Source organism: Morone saxatilis, unplaced genomic scaffold (genome assembly GCF_004916995.1).
Source record: "Morone saxatilis isolate NCDOM2014 unplaced genomic scaffold, NCSU_SB_2.0 Contig20, whole genome shotgun sequence".
Classification (NCBI taxonomy): Eukaryota; Metazoa; Chordata; class Actinopteri; family Moronidae; genus Morone; species Morone saxatilis.
Window position 1 is genome coordinate 24,534,498 of NW_023339763.1, and position 21,316 is coordinate 24,555,813.

General features: G+C 40.3%; 1 protein-coding gene across 1 annotated transcript; it reads right to left on the reverse strand.

Annotated features, from left to right (window-relative positions):
• Positions 1-653: 653 nt before the first annotated feature.
• Positions 654-19,557, reverse strand: hyou1 (hypoxia up-regulated 1). Its single transcript, XM_035665898.1, has 24 exons — positions 19,339-19,557; positions 17,858-17,933; positions 17,502-17,595; positions 17,054-17,132; positions 16,095-16,249; positions 15,678-15,754; positions 15,391-15,572; positions 14,529-14,644; positions 12,294-12,480; positions 12,055-12,189; positions 11,033-11,115; positions 10,788-10,920; positions 9,924-10,108; positions 9,570-9,708; positions 8,917-8,974; positions 7,926-8,002; positions 7,651-7,824; positions 7,368-7,534; positions 7,196-7,283; positions 5,548-5,804; positions 5,375-5,459; positions 4,102-4,363; positions 3,874-3,981; positions 654-2,069 (listed from the first exon to the last, which is right to left on the reverse strand). Exons 2-24 carry the CDS (start codon positions 17,925-17,927, stop codon positions 2,020-2,022), a joined length of 2,961 nt encoding a protein of 986 aa, XP_035521791.1. The 5' UTR covers positions 17,928-17,933; positions 19,339-19,557; the 3' UTR covers positions 654-2,019.
• Positions 19,558-21,316: the final 1,759 nt, after the last annotated feature.

Genomic DNA, 21,316 nt, shown 5'->3' on the forward strand with positions numbered 1-21,316 from the left:
AAATACATAGTATTCCTCTTACCTGCAGTGCCATTTATCAATCCACATGTGGTTTGAGTTGCTGAGTTTTGGAGATATCGGCCTTCTCTCCAATATAACAGAACCAGATGGCACTTGGCTTGTGGTGATCAAAGTGCCAAAAAAAATACATATTTTAAACTCAACAGCACTGTCTCTTTCCAGAAATCATGACCCAGTTCCTCAAGATAATCCACAGACTATGTTGTGAGCAGTTTCATATGGGAACTTAACTGTAAACATTAACTGTGTCCTCCTCGTTGAGCTGTAATGTTAGTTAGTTCACCTAGCACCACTGAGTTTTTCAAATGTAGTTTTTTTGCCGCTTTGAGCACCACAAGCCGTGTGGCCTTATATTCACCTGTAGGCTGATCACTCCAAAACTCAGCAATTCACACCAAAACAATCTTGATGGATAAATAACAAGACAGGTAAGAGGAAAGATATGTATTTTTGATTTTTGGGGTGAACTGTCCCTTTAACAACCCACACGTTCCTTTAGCTCTCTGGTCAGGGCACCTTGGGCAAGAACAGTTCCTAGCACAAACACTAGACCCTGGGTGGAGCCTGGACCCAATGCAGCCACCCTGAAGTAAGATCAAGTAATCATGTTTATACAACAACAAGGTGACAAATTAAAAACAAAAAAAAAAAGATTTTTATTAACAGTTTAGAAACACAACATTGTTTTCATCTCCCATTTCTGACTTTTGTTTTCTTCAAATCCTCCCCTTCCAATAAGTTCTGCAAACACAGAAGCACAATGTTGTAACGGGAAAATGGAGCCAACATCCAATCCATTTGGAACGTGAATCTGCACCATGGGGCACATTGAGGTAAAGAGCAGTGATGACACTAACACACCAACTCTTGTACGAAGTTTAGCAGCTTATGAGAAAACATGAAGTTTGACCAAAAGACATTCAAGCTTGTACTGGCGTCAGTAGAAAAATTCATGCGTCATATTAGTTTATCCAGCTGTATCAGAAGTGGAGCAGAGTGGAGACACAATGTTGACTCGTCCCTAGTTGGCAGCTCACTTTTAGTTCTAGTTGTCAATCTGCACATACAGGAGCACCTGAGCAGTTAACCACCACCCCCAACTGCTACATGACAGACCCCAGCATGTGCTTCTTTTTGCACTGTCAGGAAAGGTTATCAAAATTCTATTCAGCCAGTAATTAGAAAAAAGAAAACTTTAAATGAACCTTAGGGAGTTTGTAATGTCTTTTTGGCTACGTTCACACTGCAACCTTAAGGCTCAACTCTGATTTATTTGATGGCATTGTTTATTTTTTTTGATTTGGGCAGATTTGTCTGCAGTGTGACCTTAGTCATGTTTTCTACAAAACTACCTTTAAATTATATGGGCAAATAAATTCTGGATTGGAGCAAAGAAATGAATGCATGAGGAATCTTCCAAAGGACTCTAAACCACCCCTCACCCTCCGCTGTGGCCAGCACCGTTAGGTAGTGCACTCAATCAGTGGCTTTGAAAAGTCAGTAAAGGTGCAGGTGTTAGGACAAATAGTGACATAGTGATACAGTGCAGAGGACAAGGCAGGAAGTGACAAACCAGAGTAAAACTACACTTATCCGTGTCAAACATCCATACAGTTACACCGATGTGGCCAAGCACTGCTTTCATCTGGCGCTGTACCAGCATCGATGTCATCATTTGTTGGACACAGATATTTCATTTGGACCTGCAGACCTGCACTGCGTCCTCTTGGGCTTTATTTTAGTTGAACTACTTCTTCACGGTGTTTAAGTGTCCGTTGCTTACAGAATCCATGACAAACAGAAGAGATGAACAGCGCAGAAGAGGAAAGGGGAACAAGATGAATGGTCTTCAGTCCTTATCCAATCAGCTTCCAGCAGTTCAATACACAGGGGCATAAAAAAAAAAGAAAACAACCAAACAAAAACAGAGAGTGAGAAGGAACTTGAACATTTATACACTGTCAATAAATATAGTGATTTTTTTCCCAGTTCCAGCTGTTATAATTCATCTTCTATGTGGTTTTCAGACTGGGCCTTCTCTGTTGGTCCTGGAAATGAGGACAGAGAGAAAAAATGAATACTGTGTGTATGTGAGGTTACGTCAACTCAGTTTATTAGAACAGAAAAACAGACGCTCTATAGCGAGTATGTTCTCTCTCCAGTCCAGGGCTACAAGTGACAAGTAACTAAAGGCCATGTTTACTGATTTAATAAGACAGACAAAAAGCTGTTGCTATGGTAAAGCCTGTTAGCAGAGGCTGAATGGCTGTGACATTTGAAAAGGTTTTGGCTGGAAGAAGAGGGAACATGCAGACCTGGTTCTGCTAATGTTCAAATACAGTATTCATGTCTGACTGGGACTATGACAAATGGTTTTGGAGCTATTTCTGAAGGCAGCAGAATCATTCTTGAAACGTTAGACATCAAATAGGCCTTTTCCCAGCAGCCATTTTCACATTAAATAGTAAGGTAAACACACACACACACCGAGCGTATTCCTATAGAGCAAAACACTAATAAGCTAGTTAATTGTTAATGACGAATTTGCCAAACATTAGCTAGCTAGTTACATCTGATAGCCAAAGTTAGCAAAACACTAGCTAACAAGCTAACAATGTAGATTAGCTAGCTAGTTAACTAGCGTTTTACTAACATTATTTAAATTATGATTTTATTATGATTATGATCACTTATCTTTAAAACGTAGTTGTCTTTTCAACATAGATGAGCCTAGCACTTAGCATATCTAAGTAGAGGAAAGGAGAACGTTCCAAAAGGGGCCAGACTAAGTAAGGGTCAGTTATTAAGGTCCCGTTCCACTCGGGTCAGTCAGTGTGCTGTTATTTGTGCATGTTGGCTCACTGGAAAAGCTCTGCTATACTAAATGGAATGCAGCCTTTATTAGTATCATTTGTAGCAACTGTGTTAACCCTACTATTTCATGTCGAAATGGCTGCTGTGAAAACCATTATTTGCATTTTCTATTGGCTAGGCAATTACATTTCACATCTGACATGCCAGTGGGAGAAAACTGTATGTGAAAATTGTATGGGAAGACTGCTGCCAAATCCTCCTGTGACAGATATTATTATGTAATAACTTGTCAAAATGTAAAACAAATGCTACTTTGGATGAGATGTGAAGCTTTAATGTCATAAATTACATCACATTATTATGCAGGATCTATTACGTTTTCAACAGGTCAAACAGAAGCACAATCAAACCAATTTCATTTTGGTTTTTGTTAATGCCTTTCCTTGTGATCAAATTTTCCCTTCCACTATGACTAACTTGTTTTACTATTACAATTTGATGTTCCGTATTTGAGAATTTAATTAATGAGTAACAACTATATTTAGTATAATAATATACTAAGGAATAGCACCACAGAATACCTCTGTGTATGTTAATGTGCTAATTAATGTAATAATGAAACTTTCACTATATCCTGGGAATGAATCTTTCTTGGGTCTAATTAGTTTCATTCAGGCCCAGTGGATTCTTGCCAATGAGCACTACAACAAGCCAGAGAAACAGGATTTTTTCACACGTTATCTGTCTCATGTACTACTGTCAGGATATAGTGAAAGTTTCATCAAATATGACAAAACATTTTAATAAAAGTTACCAACTGCAGCTTTAAGTAACAGAATGATTGACATGCTAATGCAATCCATCACAACAGTCCAGAAGTAATGTGATGTTCCGTTTGTGTAGAGCCTGTGTCAGTGAGGAGTTCGTTCAGTTCAGTGGGGATGTCTGAGCCTGTAGTTTAGTGTTGTATCTGATTACTTTTTATTCTGTCCACCCCCTAAAGTTCTCCGGTATCAGCAACAGGTATGGCAGACCGACCTGTGGTTGTTGTTTCTTCTGTGGGCTGTGATTGGCTGTCTGAGTCTGTGTGCACAGCATTGTGGTCAGTGGGCGGGGCTTCCCCTGGCTGCGCCTCGTCTGGGCTTTCTGCATTTTAAAGAAAGTATAACGAGAAGTTATTTGAAGCCTTGTTACAGTTCTAATTCTGTTTTCATATTTACCCGAGAACACTAATAGTCACAGGTGAGCTTTGCAGGTTTCACCCACCACTCTTTGTGTCTGTGCTCTCCTCTGTGGGAGGGATGACTTTCTCCTCCGCCGTATTATTGGCCTTGCTGCTTTTATCAGAGCTGGTGCTGTTCTTGGCTTTGGCTTTAGCCTTTGGCTTGGCAAACTTGGCTTTGTTGAGCAAGTAGTTGACCTCTCGATCCAGCAGAGCCAGCTTGGACTCGATGTCTTTGGACAGTAGGATGGGCCGCTCCTTTGGAGAGCGTTTCTCCTGCTCTGCTAGCGTCTCATTCTTCCACGTCTGGAGCACACAGAGACAATTATAAACATGGAGGTCAGTTTACACCCTACAAGGAGAATAACTCAGCCTGTGAAAACAGTTCTGCCCTACAAAGACAAACTGCAGTTTTTTGACTGTCCATTCAAATGCATTGTAGGTAAAACAGCAGTTTTTGGATTATTAAATATGTAATATGTAATATGTAATTTCTATGGCTTAAAAAAAAACATGACTAATTTTTTTTACCTACGCCAAAGATGCAGATTTGCCTTTGTTTTACCTTGAACAGATATACAAGCAGTGCTAGGGATGGGACAATATACTATATTATTGCATATTGTGAATTTGCATCATCAGGATAATCAGGAATCTCCTCAAAGTGACTTGAAAATCTGTCTCGCTTGCTGGCATACAGGCTCGGCCCGTTGTATCCCCGACGAGAACATCAACTAGATGTGTGGAAATACTATGGATGACAGAGAGATGAGGTTCCTATCTGCGTTGCAACAAAAATGTGTTTAATTAAAAAGTAAGGTAAAGTGACTTACAGTTTTGATGATTATTGCAATTATTTTGGCTAGGATAATTGTGACATGAAAATTTCATATTGTCCCATCCCTAGGTAGTGAAGAGGCAAAGTCATCCCTAGTCATAAGCCAGTTTTGATCAGAATTGTAGCTACTGCGGTTTGGCTTTATAGGGCACAGTTAAAATGACTTTTCTAGAGTCTGAGAAAACAACCCTGATGATGTCACAGCAGTGTCATCAGGATTATATCAGCTTGTGCTAGGAGGATCTAAAGAAAGTCACTATTGAGTCGCCTTATGGGAAATGCAGGATGAGGCATTTTTGGAATTTGACCCATACTAGAGATTAAAAGTTAGGCTCTCTCTGCTGCTTCAATGTTGAGCATTCTATTTTAATCTGTCTTTTGCAAGTCCTCATTTAGGGAAATGGGTAAGGCAACAATCATCCAAAGCAGTCCTCCTAGTATGATCACAGAGTGACAACCTAAATTCATTCACCGCTTACCGTTGTTTCATTGATCACTTTTTCTAACATATTCAGCTCAACTTCAGTGAAGATTTGGTCATCCTCAGGAATCAGTCTGGCACTCCTTTGAAAGAAAAATAACATTTGTCAATAGAAAACCCACCATAAATTTGTCATCTCCAGCTTCTTCACATTTCCCTTTTGACACTTACTTCAAGAAGAAGCTGGAGGTATTGAGCATGCTCTCCAGGGCGGCCAGGCGGTCCGGCCACTTGCGTCGCTCCTCCACCCTGAAAAACATGTCCTTGCACAGGCTCTTCAGCTGAGACAGCTTCTCTCTCAGCTGCTTGGTGGTGGCCGTGTAGCCGTCCTCGTCCATCCACTCCGACACCTCACTCAGTTTGGCAGAGATCTGCTCCTTCTCCTCCTCCGACACCACCAGCTGGTAATCCTCCTGGTACAGCTTGTCCTAGAGAAAGAATTGAAGTATTGTGTGTTTTCTGGGACAAGGCACATGTCATATGGTCCCATATCACTATTATAATAAATCCTGTTTTCTCTCCTGCAGCCTAATTTCTGATTACACTGGTTGTGTTTTTACATTAAATGATTTAACATCTAAGAATAATGTTGGCTTGTATTTCCTCTAACCTGCACTGGCAACTCCGCTGACCTTAAGGTATCTGAATGGAAATGGATTTTATCAGTACCCATGAGTCTCGGTTTTACATGTCCACTTTATGCTAATCCAATGCAGCAGCTTTTAGGGGCAAAAAACAAGCAGTTTTTTTTTATCCACGTATAAATGTAATATTTTCACTTAGTGTATTTGAATATTTCTGCATATTGGGGTGTATACATAATGTTGGAATTGGCATACTTTGGATATTGACTAGAGACTTGTGGACTGAATTGTATTTATGTGTGGATGATGTTAGTCCCAATAGTAGCCATTTCAGTGGTGTGACATGTTTTGGGTATAGAAATGACCTCTAGGACAGCCCTCATAAAACAGCTACAAGCCAAAAATGTGACCCCTAGGATGGATGGCTTTTCTAGGCTTAATTGTCAAGAAACGGGCTTTCTGAGCAAATTTCCAGAACAGAAGTAGGCCACCGATCCAATTCTTAGCAGAAATGTCTTTTATGGTGTTCCTCACGGGTCCTTAATGGTGGTATTCTGGATGATTTTGATCAATTTCCAAGAGGTACAAAAATGTTTACATTTTGAACCTGTGTAAACAAATGGTATCAACCACTCTTAATAAGTAATAATAATAATGATACAGTAGATAATAATATATAATAATAGATACATGTTAGTTCTATAATCCCCGCTTTTTTCTGAAACTCAAAGACACTTTACATAAAAACATGAGAGAGCAGCAAACAACCATCAATTAGTAAAACACCCTGAAAAACACATCAGACTAAGGCAAACACTTAAAAGCAATTTTAAAAAAGGTGGTTTTTTGTCAGGGAGATTTGAATGTTGGAAGGTCGGTATAGTCATGGATGTGAGAGAGTTCCAGAGGGAGGGGGCACCTACATAGAAGGCTCTGTCGCCCCAGGTTCGGTGCTTGGTCCTGAGTTATACACTCTAAACTTTATGAATATGAACAAACGCCTAAAAAAAAACATGTTTATTAGAGATTTATGACTAGCAAAACTTGACACACAGTGAGCTGCATCTAAAATGAATCTGCATCTTTCCAGCTTTCAGATGAAGTATACCACTTCTATGTGTCATATACTGTTGACCTGGTACTGCCCCCTAATGATCCCTTGCCCTCCTAAAAAAATAGTGTATGGTAGGGATGAGGTAGGGATGAGTGAAAAATGTAAATAATCTTTTGCTTACCTGTGTCTCAAATATAAAAGCTTCCAGACTGTTCAGTGTCTTTTCCCTCTCATGTTTGGCCATGTCTCTTTCTGTCAAATCCTGCAACCTGAAAAGACACAAAGTTGTTTTAGACAATAACAAAGACCAAGACAGTACGAGAGCTGAAAAGAAATGAAAATGGCTGCTTTACTTCTTCTTGGAGGAAGTGACATCGTCTGCAGTTGGGTCAAGGATGTCGTTGATGATGAGTTCCACTGTGACATCTTCGGAGATCTTGCTCTTCTTCTGAGGTTTAGCCTTCTTCTCCACATCCTTCTCTGCCTCAGCGTTTCCAGATTTATCTCCGTCTTTCTCCTCCTATACCAGCAGAAATGTGGTCACTTTCAATACTGAGTCTGTATATGCTAGTCTCTCTTTAATAGATTTTCACCAAGTGCTGTGAAAAATGTAGAACCACATAAAACAGGTCTTACCTTGGTATCAGTCTTGCTACCTGCCTCCTCAGTCTTCTCCTGACTTTTCTCTTCCCCTGCACTTTTTTCAGAATCTTCCTGTTTCTCCTTGGTGGCCTCGTCCTTCTGGACCTCTTCCTTACCATCTTCGTCCTTGCCGTCCTTTCCAGACTCTGGAGGCACTTCCTCCTCGTCCTTGACGCAAAAAAACACCAGGGAATGAGGTTAGCTACAATACTGCCCTGATACTTATGTGTGCACATTCATTTTTGTGCAATGCACAGAGCTGCAAGTACCTGGACAGGTTCAGTTACATTTGGGGCAGGTTCTGATGATCCTCCTCCAAACAAGGTGGAAATTGTGTTGCCCAGTTCTGAAAGACAGCAAAGTGACACAGGTTGTATGCATGAATCAAGTGAGTCTTGTTCTAAAAGCTGTTACAAGTAAACAATCAACCGTCTAATAGTACTGTTCTTGTATCTTAAATAATAGAATAGATGCATCATAGGGGATCACAGCACTAGGAAAGGAGGTACGGAGTTCTAACTGACCCGTCTATGCAGTTATTTTGGAGAAATCAGGTAATTTATTTAAAATAAACAAACTGCAGATTTTGCTGCAGCTGGGGTTGGAGCAAGTTGTTCACTAATCACAAGGTCGGGGGTTCGATTCCTGGCTCCTCAAGCATGTTGACATAACCTTTCCTTTTCCAAATTGGTCCAAAGTGTGTGTGAGTGAGCACAGAATTACTGTGGGGCCAAAGCATTGTATCACTGGACGGAATGGGTGAATGTTGTTGGACAGTGCTTTGAGTGGCCGCTACATAAAAAAAAAAAAAGCGTTATATAAAGGCATTTACAATTTATTAATGTATAGTATAAAGCAAAGGGAGAGAGAGAACCACTCATCTGCAGATCTACACATCATTATCATTATTATTCTATACCCTTTACTTCTTTATGCCGAATTAAATGAATCTTTTGGTTCACTTAAAAAAAAAGGACCAGTGTGTAGTATTTAGTGGCATCTAGCAGTGCAGTTGCAGATTACAACCAACTCAATACCACTCGCCTTTCAAATGCAAAAGGCCCGTTCTGGGCTTTTATAGAAACATGGCAGCCACCGTTTGCACTGGACACCAAAATACCACACAGGGGGTAAAGCCAAGTTCAAGGTCAGGGAAAAAACTAAATGTTGGAGCACTGCTTATTGCGCCTCCATGAAGACAGGGCCTAAAGTGCACTCTACTAACACTGATTTTACAGATATATGTTTGCAAAAACCTACTAGTTAATGTCGATTCCTCTTCTTTCTCCTCCACAATAGTTTCAAAGACAGACTCCACCTGTAATTGAAAATTACAATAATGAAATGTTAACTTGATTGACTGGTACAAATGAAAGAGTTTAGATTCTGTGACTTCAAATAAAATTCAAATAAATGATTAGTTGATTTGAAATGCATTCCCTCCCTCACATAAGCTTCTTTTACAGTCATTATTTAGCTGTGATACATATACTGACACAGCCAGACTGCTTTATAGTGCAGTACACAGGTATTGTTTCCTCATTCTCTTGGGGCATTAGGTTATGTTTCAGCTCAAAGAATAAAGAAAGATGTAGTGTAGATTTAGAAATTGACCTGGTTATTATGTGATTAATAATAATAAATCCTCAGATGTTTGTTCACTTTCATTAATCTCCTTAGAGTTAAGCACATTTTCCTTGAGTCAAGTGTTTCTGGCTTTGATATCAGTAAGCCTCACTGACCGCCATGGCAACCAGGAGGGAGGGCAGAACAGCAACACAGTCCAAGTCTAACCCAATAAGTCTGTAGGTAAGAAGCACTCAAATACTGTGTCCTTGCAACAAAAAGGCGCTACCAGTCACAGGTTTGAGTGTTCAATAAGAAAGCTGAATCGGTCAGAAAGTTTAACTGACCCGATCCAGCAGGAGCACTCCACTTTCATCCATATTGAAATGGGCTTTGATGCCTTTTGACTCTGCATCTGTGTGCTTCTGGAAGCTGCTGCCTACTCCAGACAGCTTGACTGTGGTCAGGTTCAGAGAGCCAAACACACTGCAGAACACCAGCAACAGGAAGAGAGGAGAACAAGGCTTATATTCAATACATGATGGGTCAAAGCAACAGGGATCACACAGTTGAAAATTCAAGTATTCATCGATCAGTCATGAAATATCATTAACACTGTTTAAATTATTCAATTTCTGTGCAGACATATTTTTTCAAGAGCTCCATGAAGCAAAAAAGGTTACAGCGAGCAGCTATCCAACCTGATGTCCTCCTGACTCAGGAAGCTGAGGTCGCCGTAGTTGATGTCAAAAGCAAAGTCAGCATTGTAGCGGTTAAATGTGATGACCTTGCGCTGGGGGTACGGCGCCATTCTCTGGAAGAGGATACGTCTGTTGTGTTTCACAGTTTTAATTCCCTCTTCCTCTGTCTCACGGGTGAACTCCACCTAAAGGAATTAAATCACACGTGTTAACATTCAGAATTTAATTTTACTAGAGCACCGACCGATGTAGGATTTTTAAGCCAATGCCCATTATAGAGGAATATGCACTGATTATATGGCAGAATAAAAAAGTTCTATGTAGATTTTGCAATTATATAATCATGCAAAGGTACTTAGCAGGCTGCTTTCTTACACAAATAACTTAGCTACTGTGTTAAACATATACAACCAATTCAGGAAATGAATACTGCGAAAATAAAAATAAAATAAACTATAAAAACGACAAGCCTCTTTTTCTGCATTATACACCGGATAAACAGTTGTCATATGGGCGCATATCAAAAAACATATACACAGATATCAGTATGTCTGCAATAGGCCTTTATCAGCCTATAATATTGGCCTACCGATATCGGTCTAGCTCTACTTTTTAGATCCGATTTGGCGACAGTGAACAAAGCAGGGCCTTCTATTTAGATTTTAGCCCTGCTCATTAAACACTGCATATCCATTCTGGCCAAGAAAGATATAAAGACACTTTGGTGGCTTGAAGATACTTGATTGTTGAGTCACAAACAATAATTTTCCCAACAACGACCAATATAGTTTGTCTATCAACCAAGCTGATGATAGCGGTGATATTTAAATTTGTCTGCAGCAGCAGTGAATGACATGCACTGACCTGAATGGGGAAGACGGCTGCGTCTCGGACCAGGAAGGGTTTGACCTTGAAGGCCTTGCTGAGGGCAGCAGCCTGGTACACGGCGCCCATGGCTGCTGCCTCATCTGCATTGATGTTCTTCCCCAACTCCTCTCTGCTCGGAAAAAAATACACAATTACAGCTGCAGGTATTCTCAATCCAAAGAAAGCTGCTGGAGTGTGTAGTTATGGAAGCTCTTTTTGTGTTCTCTGTGGTTGACACTTACTTCCCCACAGCTGTGAGCAGCACTTCCTGGACCTTGGGGACACGGGTGGAGCCCCCGACTAAAATCACCTGCTCAATTTCATCCTGTTGGCAGAAATACAAGAATTCAGATTCACAGCAGTAACACACACATCCATTATTTAATACTAACTGCCCTATGACAACACTTCATTAGTCCTTGCTTTAAGATGGCCTCAACAGTTTTTGTCATAATGAGTTTTATGACTTTTATGGCTTTTGTCTCTTTCATCACTTTGTCACAGTGGGTGTAACAGCTGATGCATGTATTCCTATTAAAATAATCCAGCAGAGAAAATCAAGAAGCCCATTTTGACCCCAAGTTTGTTTTCCAATCATATTTCATAATTTTATGGTATTCCGACATTGTTCTATTACAGTAATTGTTTTAATTTAGCAAAGCAAAACCGACAAATCAGCATTAGATTAGTTCACTGTGATGTTTGAGCTTCACTGTGCACTTTATCTTCTTAAATCCCAGTTTAACACTTGCAGTTTTTCACAAGTGTGTTATAATTCAATAGTATGGTCACAGTTTTCTTTAAGCTGCAGAGAATAATGTTATGGTATTATAACCAAAGAGTCCTGGGTCGCCTAACTGTATAAACAATAACCCGTCCAAACATTTTGCTATTTATTTAGAACAAAAATAAAGCAACCTTGCAGCTTTACAATAATATAATAGATATAGAAATCTACATTTTTGGAGAAACTCACAAAAGCTAAAAGTCTAAATAATTAACTAATACACACAGACACACTCGCACAACCAAACACATAAGATAATAAGTGGTGGACTGCAGAACAATACCATGTTGTATGTCTAAAAGGAGCCTATAGCCTGCTGTCCATTGGGCTCTTTTCCTATTCTTATTCTATTCAGCTTTTCTGTCCTACAGCCAAATCTACCCACAGGGAGCATTAAAGTTTCATCTCATCATGTCATGTGGAACTACCAAGCTGAACTTGATCAGACTTGTGGAGCCGTGTGGTGAGAATACTGACCAGCTTCATTTCGGCGGCGGCAAGTGCGTCAAGCACCGGGCGAGGCACTCTTTCGAAAAGATCAGCACACAGCTCTTCAAACTCAGCTCTGGTCACCTTAGCTTTGAAGTCAATGTCATCCATCAAACCTTCCACCTGAAAATACACATTGTTTATTTCTCACTGAGATACCAAGAAACTTTTTTTTCCACACAACCAGCAAGATGGCCAGAGTTGGGGGTTCACGTCCCTGGACTTACCTGGGCCATGAAGTCAACGTTTGCACTAAGCACTGTCTTTAGCCTCTGAGCCTCTTTGAGGAGTTTGGCCATGGCCCGGTGGTTCTCCCTCACATCTTTCTTGCTCTTCTGCTGCGCATTGAACAGTTTAGCCAGGTGGTCCCGGAGCCGCATGTCCATCTCGAAACCTCCCAATCCACGGTCAAACCTACAGCCAGGACAAAAGTAGCACACCTTAGTCCAAGCACTGAATTTAAAATGTGATTTTAAACCAACTGTCAAAAGCAGGAAGCATTTACTATCTTTTAAACTCAGAGACACTTGAGGATAAACAAACACCCACATGAAGCATCTTTAATCCCGTTTCGGAGGATATTTAGAGCTTTAATGGCTCAGGCAGGATGAGCCATTTAAGTTCACACTTATTAAGAAAAAGAAATTCCAAACAAAAGCTAGGTTTTGTCATTAAAACATGATAATTATCCCTTTACTCAGTGGGCAGCCAAGTGTGCTGGGGATTATTTTACCATACCAGCTCCTGGTCCATGTTCAATGTACCAAAAATGAATGAATCCCACACAGGATTTTCTTATCTTCCAAATCCAAGAGAAAAATCTGAAAACATTCATGTAAATGGCACATTGTTGAGATGATGATTGGAAATAAAATGTATACCCACTGCCGCATTTTACTGAGAAACAAAACGCCACAAACAAAAAAACCTAAACAAAACCCATTGGCACAATATCACTCTAATTAACATGTCAATGCCAGCGTTACACCTGGGAGGCAGACTATCTGCTTCTTCTAATGCTGCGTACACTTCAGCAGCAGATCGATATCTCAGCATGCTGTCTGTGGTCTGTTCTCTGTATGTGTCTTCCTGTTTTCTGAGTTTCAGACAGGATGGGGAGGGCCAAGACAGAAAAAGAAAATCTCACAAAAACATTCTGGAGTTATATTATGATACATGACTCCCAGCCCTCAAAGAATATACACAGCTCAGATAGAAATTTTCATAAAATTTTAATAATGTGTCTCCAAACAGGAATAAAACCGCTGCAAAACACTGCAGAAGTAACTCTGAATGAAGCAGCTAGGTAGCTGGCTCAGTGGGAACCACATCTATCATTTTTAAGAAGTCAGTTATTATGTGCTGTAATATATAAATACTGTATTTAACAGCAGCCTCGAGTTGGGTGATGAAGAATCACTTCTGTATCCTTGTTGTAGCTGACAAGAGTGAGGCTGGAGAATAAGGGACTGCTAGCAACTACACAGTAACAAAAAAATGCCATTATGAAATCGAATCTGGAAGTGGTGTTTTGCATCAACTTTTTCCATTTGTATTTTTTCCAGACACCGATTATTATTAATCAAGGAAACCGATGTACATTTACAATAAATATATTGTGCACTGCATTTTCATGCAGATAGTGTGTTTTACCCCATTACATTTATTTGATAACTTTTTTACTTTGTATTAATAATGTGAATCGGCGAACTTTAGGTCAACTAATAAATTATGAACCATACATGAAGCTACCCAGCAGTATAAAGTGTATTTTGATGCTAATAATGTTGTTTAAATGTTTAATTAAATCAGTCATCTTTAGCTCAGTGGGTAGAGCTGGTGTACTGGAGCGGTTGATGTCCTTGCCACTGGCAGCGGCCCGAGGCTGTTGGAATCCGGACCTGCGGCTGCTTTGCTGGTGTCATTCTTCAGCTGTCACTATCATAAAGGCAATAAAAGCCCCCCCACCCCAAAAAAAAGATCTCTTTTCATGACATGTAACCAATCAGATAGTGCTGTAGGCGGGACAGTAAGCAAAATTACAGAGTGGTGACTACAGACAGAGAGGCAATTGCATCAGAGCCAAAATTATAATAGTAATAATTTTTAAAATAATTGATTTAATCGAAAATCGGATAAAAGGAATAAGGATCCCAATAATCTCACAAACACTGAATATCGGATCTGATAAAGGGTCTTTTCTTTTTTCTTATTTATTTAATATTGAACACTTTTTTGATTCCATATGCACAACAAAAGACAAAATTAACCGTAACCCTAACCTTGCATTGAACCAATGTGTACACCTAAACCTGGCTACATCTTTTACATATTTCAAACCCTCTTTGAGACAACAGTGCTGCTAGTGAGAGCCTGGTCTCTCTGTACCATTAGACACAATCAGCACTCTGCTGACAGAAGCATTCTCAGTGGCGATGCCACTTCATGGATCAGTGACTCACCCGACACCTCGGATCTGTAACTGAGGTTGGCTGCCAGCCTCCTTGGTTTTGACTGTCTGATAAGAGACGATGGTGGCAGTTGTGCTTCCAGACCCCATGTCATAAAACATCACATTCTGAAAGGGAACACCGTTACAGATACATTAATGTCAAATATAGCCTAGACATAGAGCTGCTTTCAGCAATCTGAACAGTATCAAATATCTAATCACATACTCCTCTAGTACATGGTAAAGCTGTCGATCTTCTGTTTTTGTTATTGTCAACAAATCCCATAAAAAAAGACCAAAACCAACAGTGTGAGTCCATCTCGTGATACTTTTTGACTTCCCAACCTGCTTGTGGCATTCTCCAAGCCCATTGGTTCTACTGAAGACGGAAATTCTCCTCAAGTAACGGCTGAACTTTCATTTCCAAAAAGGCTCAGTCGTTTTCTGAAACAGCTGGATATTTTTCTTGTAGTTTTTAACTGGATTAAATGTGGATTGATCCACATTTGGTACTCTAGTGAGTATTTGGCGCAGCAGGATGTAGTCCAAATAAACTACAGTTTACCGTAATAAAAGGAACATTACTTTTTGATAGAGCAGCTGTAGAAAGACAGAAAAGGGGGGGGGACTCAAGGTCTACCAGGTAAGGTACCAGGGCGCCCCTCACTGATGTGATTTTAATAGCTTTTGGACAACAGTGGAGCTCTATGGCACAGAAGAAGAAAACAAATCAGGCTTTGGCTACTGGTTGGTACATGCATTCATTGTTACCTTGGCTTGATTAACATGGGATTTGTTGACAATATTATAAATCAGACTATGACAAGACTGACTGACCCACATGTATTTGGGAGTAATGCTTTGATGTGCACCTTAGCTGTGTTGTCGATATCTTTCCTCCTGAAGACCCCGTAGTTCAAGGCCACGGCTGTGTTGTCATTGATGAGCTGAAGAACCTTTAGACCTGCCATCTGTGCAGCCTGCAGGACTGCCCTACGCTCTGCCTGGTTGAAAAAGGCTGGGACAGTGATCACTGCGTCTTTGATTGGTTGCTCTGTGAGTTGAAGAGGAGGAGAAAGGGGGGAAAAAATAAATGAGTGTCCTTCACATATTCAAACGTGCCATACAAGTAGGCCTCTTCTCCCACGTGCTAACTGACCTGCGAAGTCCTGAGCCAGTCCACAAGAATAATTGAGCACCATCCCAAGGAGTTCCTCAGGTGTGTACTGTATTTCTCTGGCAGAATAAAAAGCACAAAGGAAGGTTAGAGGGCCCTGTCTAGAATAGTGCTGTGTTCCTTTCTATAATCTATTGATATTGTTTTTGCAGCTGATACTCTGGTACTGGTGTTTCCATAGCAACTGCTACCCCTAAGGATAGCTATAGTAGCTCATTACCTGTCATGTTATTAGACACGATCTGTGACACTGTAGTGCAGCAGCATATTACTGTATATGCTATATGGAGACAACAAACCACCCTTGTGACTTATGAGATCAGTGGAATCAATACTCTAGAAAACATGTAGGCATTTACTGTATGAGAAGGGAAGAAGGGAAAAAATAAAGAGACTCACTCTGAGTTTTTAAAGTAAACTGTGCCTCTGACCGGGTCCTCTTGCAGCTGGTGCTCAGGGAAACGTTTCTGGTAGAGCGCCACCTGGGGGTTGTTGTGCTTTTTGCCCAGGAGGCTTTGAAGGTGTCTATAAACAGTTTTGGGGTTCTTCACAGACTGAAATGTAAAACAATGTGACTGTTAATAGCAAATAAGGAAAAGATGAGTATTATTTTTAGGTCATTTGAATGTTAAAGTCCCCCTCCAGTTAGAAATCAGTGTTTCTTCTTGTCCCTACAGTGTGCTTTCGAATTATGTCTGTGCAGAGTTTGACACTAGAAGCGATCAGTTTTCACTATTCATCTGTGCTGAAAGTGGGAAAGTTTCTCTGTGCTCACTGAAAAACTCAGATTTTAAGGGGCGGGGCCTAACAGCATGATTTGTGACATCACAAATAGTTTGGAAGTCATTAGGCTTGTTCGAGATGAACTGTGCCTCGCCTGGAAAGTGAACGAGATCAGGTGACAGCACCAGGAGGAGGTGACAAAAACCTGCAGTCAAGTCCAACAGTTTCCAGCAGCCTAAAATAAAGAAATATTAAAATCACACAGAAAATCAGGGAAACATGTTTGTTGTCAAAACTAGGATAGCCAGGTTATAGCCAGGTGTTTCCCATCTAGCCTTGGGTCTTGCAGTCAGTGGAAAGTAACTGCTGCGCCTAGCTGACGAGCTAACTGCCGCTTAATCTCGTGAGTCGGCATTGAGTCAGATATAAAGCTAACTGGCATGTATTGTGCGGTGATCGATTCTGCACAGGCTTGGCTCATCTCAAACAATCCTGGTCCAGTATGCAACTTGAACAGTGTGATGAAGAAACTTAAAGCCACCAGTGCACATCCACTGAGAATGGGCTTTACAGAGAAGTAGGAGACATCTTCATTTTATCAAACCCAATTTAGGACATTTGAGAAAAAGTCATACCACTCCCAGTGCACTGTCTCCAAAAAGTCTTTCATTTTCCTTAAGACATACAGCCGTGGGTGTTTTCCTCCTCGACTCCCTGAAAAAAAAGTCAACAGACATGTTCTTCAACTCTGAAATGTTATTTCATTAGGCCACACAATTAACAAATTAGTATGGCCAAGCGCAATATGCAAATCAAAACAGTTAACAGCATTATAATGAAGTGCTGCAGAGATGTCCTGGTCTATAAATCTTGTTATCCAGGTGTAAGAAAAACAGACCCCAAGAAATGTCACATCAACACGATTTTAATAGGGGTTTTATTTTTTTCAGTGAAAATGAAAATTACACAGCACAATTATGCACATTTATTATTATTTTTATTATTATATAGTTATAAATCTCATATTAACTCAACATGCTAAAGGTGTGTGTACACTGTCCCACAATCACAATAAACACTTACTTGTTGAGAACAATCTCCATCGGCACACCAGGTTTCACTATCGCTACTTTCATCCACTCACTGCCCAGGTCGACTGACATGACGGCTACAGTCGCTGCAAACACAAAGACACGTGTTACATAAGCTGGAAAGGCAGACTGGTAAAGCCTGAGGTACAGCAAAGTTCCATTATTGATCCAACTTATCCATTTCCAAACAGATCAATAATAGCTGTAGGTATTCACTAGAGTTGTAAAGCTAGGCTGTAGCTAAAAAAGCCAGCATGTCTTTACTCAAATGGTTTAAAGCACTCCTCCCCGCTACAACCAGGGCTTCACGTGACAAATGTGTTTGCGTATGTCGATGGATCATGTTACCTGTGTGAGAAGGCAACATTGTCAGAACAAGGCAGAAGAGAGCCGCCAGCGCCAGCTTCCTCCCCCCCATGGTGAGCTGTGAAGATGAACAAATGAAAAACAATATAATCACTTGAATGGATTTTCACATGTCCCTACTTGTTCATATTTGATCAGAGTCAAAACCTCAGCATTGAAATATATCTTCAGGAACCTCACACACCACCATTAGAGCTGTGACGATCAGTTGATTAATCAACTATTTTGTTAATCAATTAAGCCTTTTTTAAGCAACAATGTGAAATATTTGGATTTATTGCTTTTCTTTGTCATTTATGGCAGTACATGAAGAGTCTGTGGGTTTTGGACAGTTGGTTGGACAAATTACGCAATCTGAATACGTCACTCTGGACATTTTACAGACTAAGCGATTGAAGGATAATGAAAATAATCGTTGGTCGCAGCCCTAACCATCATCATTCCCAAACACCTTTTATCTGCTGCTCATATCCATCCATGCACCTGCACCGCGGACATGCTTTTTGTCCACATTGGTTGCTGGTGCTTTTTCATTTATTATGTGGGAGCAGGTGCAACCCCCATAAGGAACAAGACGATTCCCCTCTTGAAAGGCCCAACCTGCTCCTTCTGCCACTGCACACAAGCTTGATTACCTCACAGGCCTTCTCCACAAGTAGAGACAGGGACACTTGCACCACAGGCAGCCTTTTGATGAATCCCTGTTTATGTTTCCTCCTCATCTCTTCACTGCTAATGTAACTGCAAATAAGTTGAAGTGGGATCAGTGTGCCACTTCCAGGTAGTGCCATGGCCTTTGCCCAAGGATATGCAAATCATCTTAAGTACCTGGTCCAACCCACATAGGTGTACTGAGTTTCCAAACACGTGGCACTGATACCACTGTCAAGCTTTAATGTCTACAGGAAACCACTCTAAGGAAATGATGCGTTTAAGTGTCAAAGGGGCAAATGAATGCACACTGTAGCCAGAACTTCATTTACAGATAGAACAGCAACATCCGGACCACTGTTTGTGTGTGAGGGAGAGAACAACAGGCAATCTGCATAGAAACTTCTAGTCCCCACTGAGCCAGTGACGCATGAATGCAAAATGGATGCACAACTCAAACCTTCATCCTTCCAACAACAAAAAAAAATATGCAAATAAATAAGAAGCTCTAGTCTTTTAGCCGCTGGATGAACTGGCTAGTCACAGGAGAAGTTGTGGATGTGTTTTAGCAATATAACTAAGTTAGATACAACAATTACTGTTTAGCGTTATACCATATACCATTAACCATTAACCGTTCAGTTCAAACACAACAGGACCATGTGTCGGCATTTCCAAATCCAATCCAACACTATTAAGCCGGAAGAGAGAGCTCTAACCTAAGTTGACAGCTACTGTTAGCTAGCTCTGTGTCGGACACAACCATCAGTATGAAAGCATGATTGACACACTGTGCTGTGGCATGAACTTACCTTTCCTCAGCCGGCACAAGTGAATCTGTGAAGGGGCTACCAACGGACTATGCTTTCCCGGGGCGGGTTCTGAGGTTGTTTCGCTGGTTCGGACCTATATTCGGGGCGTCTTTGTTGTCACACTTAGTAGTTTTCAGTTCCCCTTATCACCGGCTTGCTCTCAGCGGTCGGGCCCGGAACGCGGCGTCTCCTCATTGGATCCACTGAAGCCGCTGCTGGGAGAGGACACTAACGTCAGGCTAGCGAGAACAAAACATACTGTTTCCGGTTAGCATTTCAGAGCAAAACACACTGTGGAGAAACAGACAGGTATTACGACCGACGGATAGACAATCTACAGTGTCTTCCCAGTCAGCAAACCATGAAAACCTTTATGTCATTTCAAGTTATAGCTAAACTATTTTTAAAAGGATAGTGGTTTCCATTAATGTAAGCTAAGTGCTTTTGTTTTGAAGGAAAGACCCCCTTGCTTCCGGTAATTATCTTCTGTTGTCTTGACTCCTGGTGCGACAACCAGCGTTGACCCTCCAACCCAGAGCCCGCCCACCTCAGTCCACGCACTTCCCCGTGATTGGTCCACGTGAGGTGAGTGACTTCGAAAAACGATTTCTGGCTGTATCCAATTGGTCCACGTCCAGATAGTGGGCGTAAATTGAATGACGACATTTCCAGGTGAAGTAAACCACATGCAACCTTAAGAATAATTGATTTACTTAATTATTTATTTGCTCAATTTATTTCTTTTGAGTGAACTCAAGATAACTTTCATAAATATTTATTAATTTAATTTCGTAAATGTGTTTTCAGTGTAAAGGATGACTTGTGCATAGGTCTGCTGCAATACTGTAGCAAAATATGTTAAAACAGTATTTACAAATAGAAATATATTTACTTTGTTAAAGCTGTAAGTAGAAATCCACTTAAAAAATATTTTATTTGCAGTAAACTTAAAATGAATCAAATGAGATTCAAATTATTTTTTGCAAAGCCTCTCTGGATGTGACTGATAATAGAGGATTATTACAGTTGGTTCAGAATAAAGCAGCATGTGTACTTCTTTCTTGTGGGATGAGAACAAACATTTTTAGAATGCATGAATGTCTCTCTTGGCTTGAAGTGAAAAATAGATTACTGTAGTCACTGATGGTTTTTATTAGGAATGTCATAACAACAAAGACTCCATTTATGTTCTAAAAAAAGACTATACTTTAGCACGGATACACAGTTATTTACAAGGCATGCTGCTGGAGGTTGTTTTACCTTTACCAAAAATCCAAACACACATCGATTCCCGCGTACCAGTAATATACAGAGCAATGCTGGGGAGTGGACTCAGTCCTAATCATTATTATTCAACAAAAATAATATCATATCATGGTTTGTTAAACATTACTAAAAAGATGATTTTAAAAGAACTAAAAATAATTAATAAGCATCTCTTCCGGTGTGAGAAGGTTCAGGGGCAATCTAGTGAAATATTGATACTTGGACGGGGATATTTTTGTAATTTATATAAAATTCCATTCGGAGTTAGTTGTAGTGGTGAACAGATGCACATGAATATGTACTCGCTCATCGCTAATCTGTATGGTAATATAATATATTGATGTCAGTAATACGACCAGTTATGTGATTTTAAAAAGGGCACCGCAGATGAGACAAACTGCAAAACCCATACAAGGCCAGAAATAATGAAACAATGACACTTAATGATTCATTCGCAATTTTATCAAGTTTCAAATGACAGACACACCAACTTGATAATAAATTTGGACAGACGATTGAACTATTTTTTTGATATGTTGCAAGGTTACAAATCATACAAGGCGACACCACCGGAAGCAACCGTTCTCTGAGGGTGGTAAAACCTACGAAAGCTTTTTTAGGACGCAGTACTCATGTTTTGAAACTTAAATACATTCTATCAGTCCCAGGTGAATCGTGACTCGACTAGGAACACCATATGCAAACACGGTCC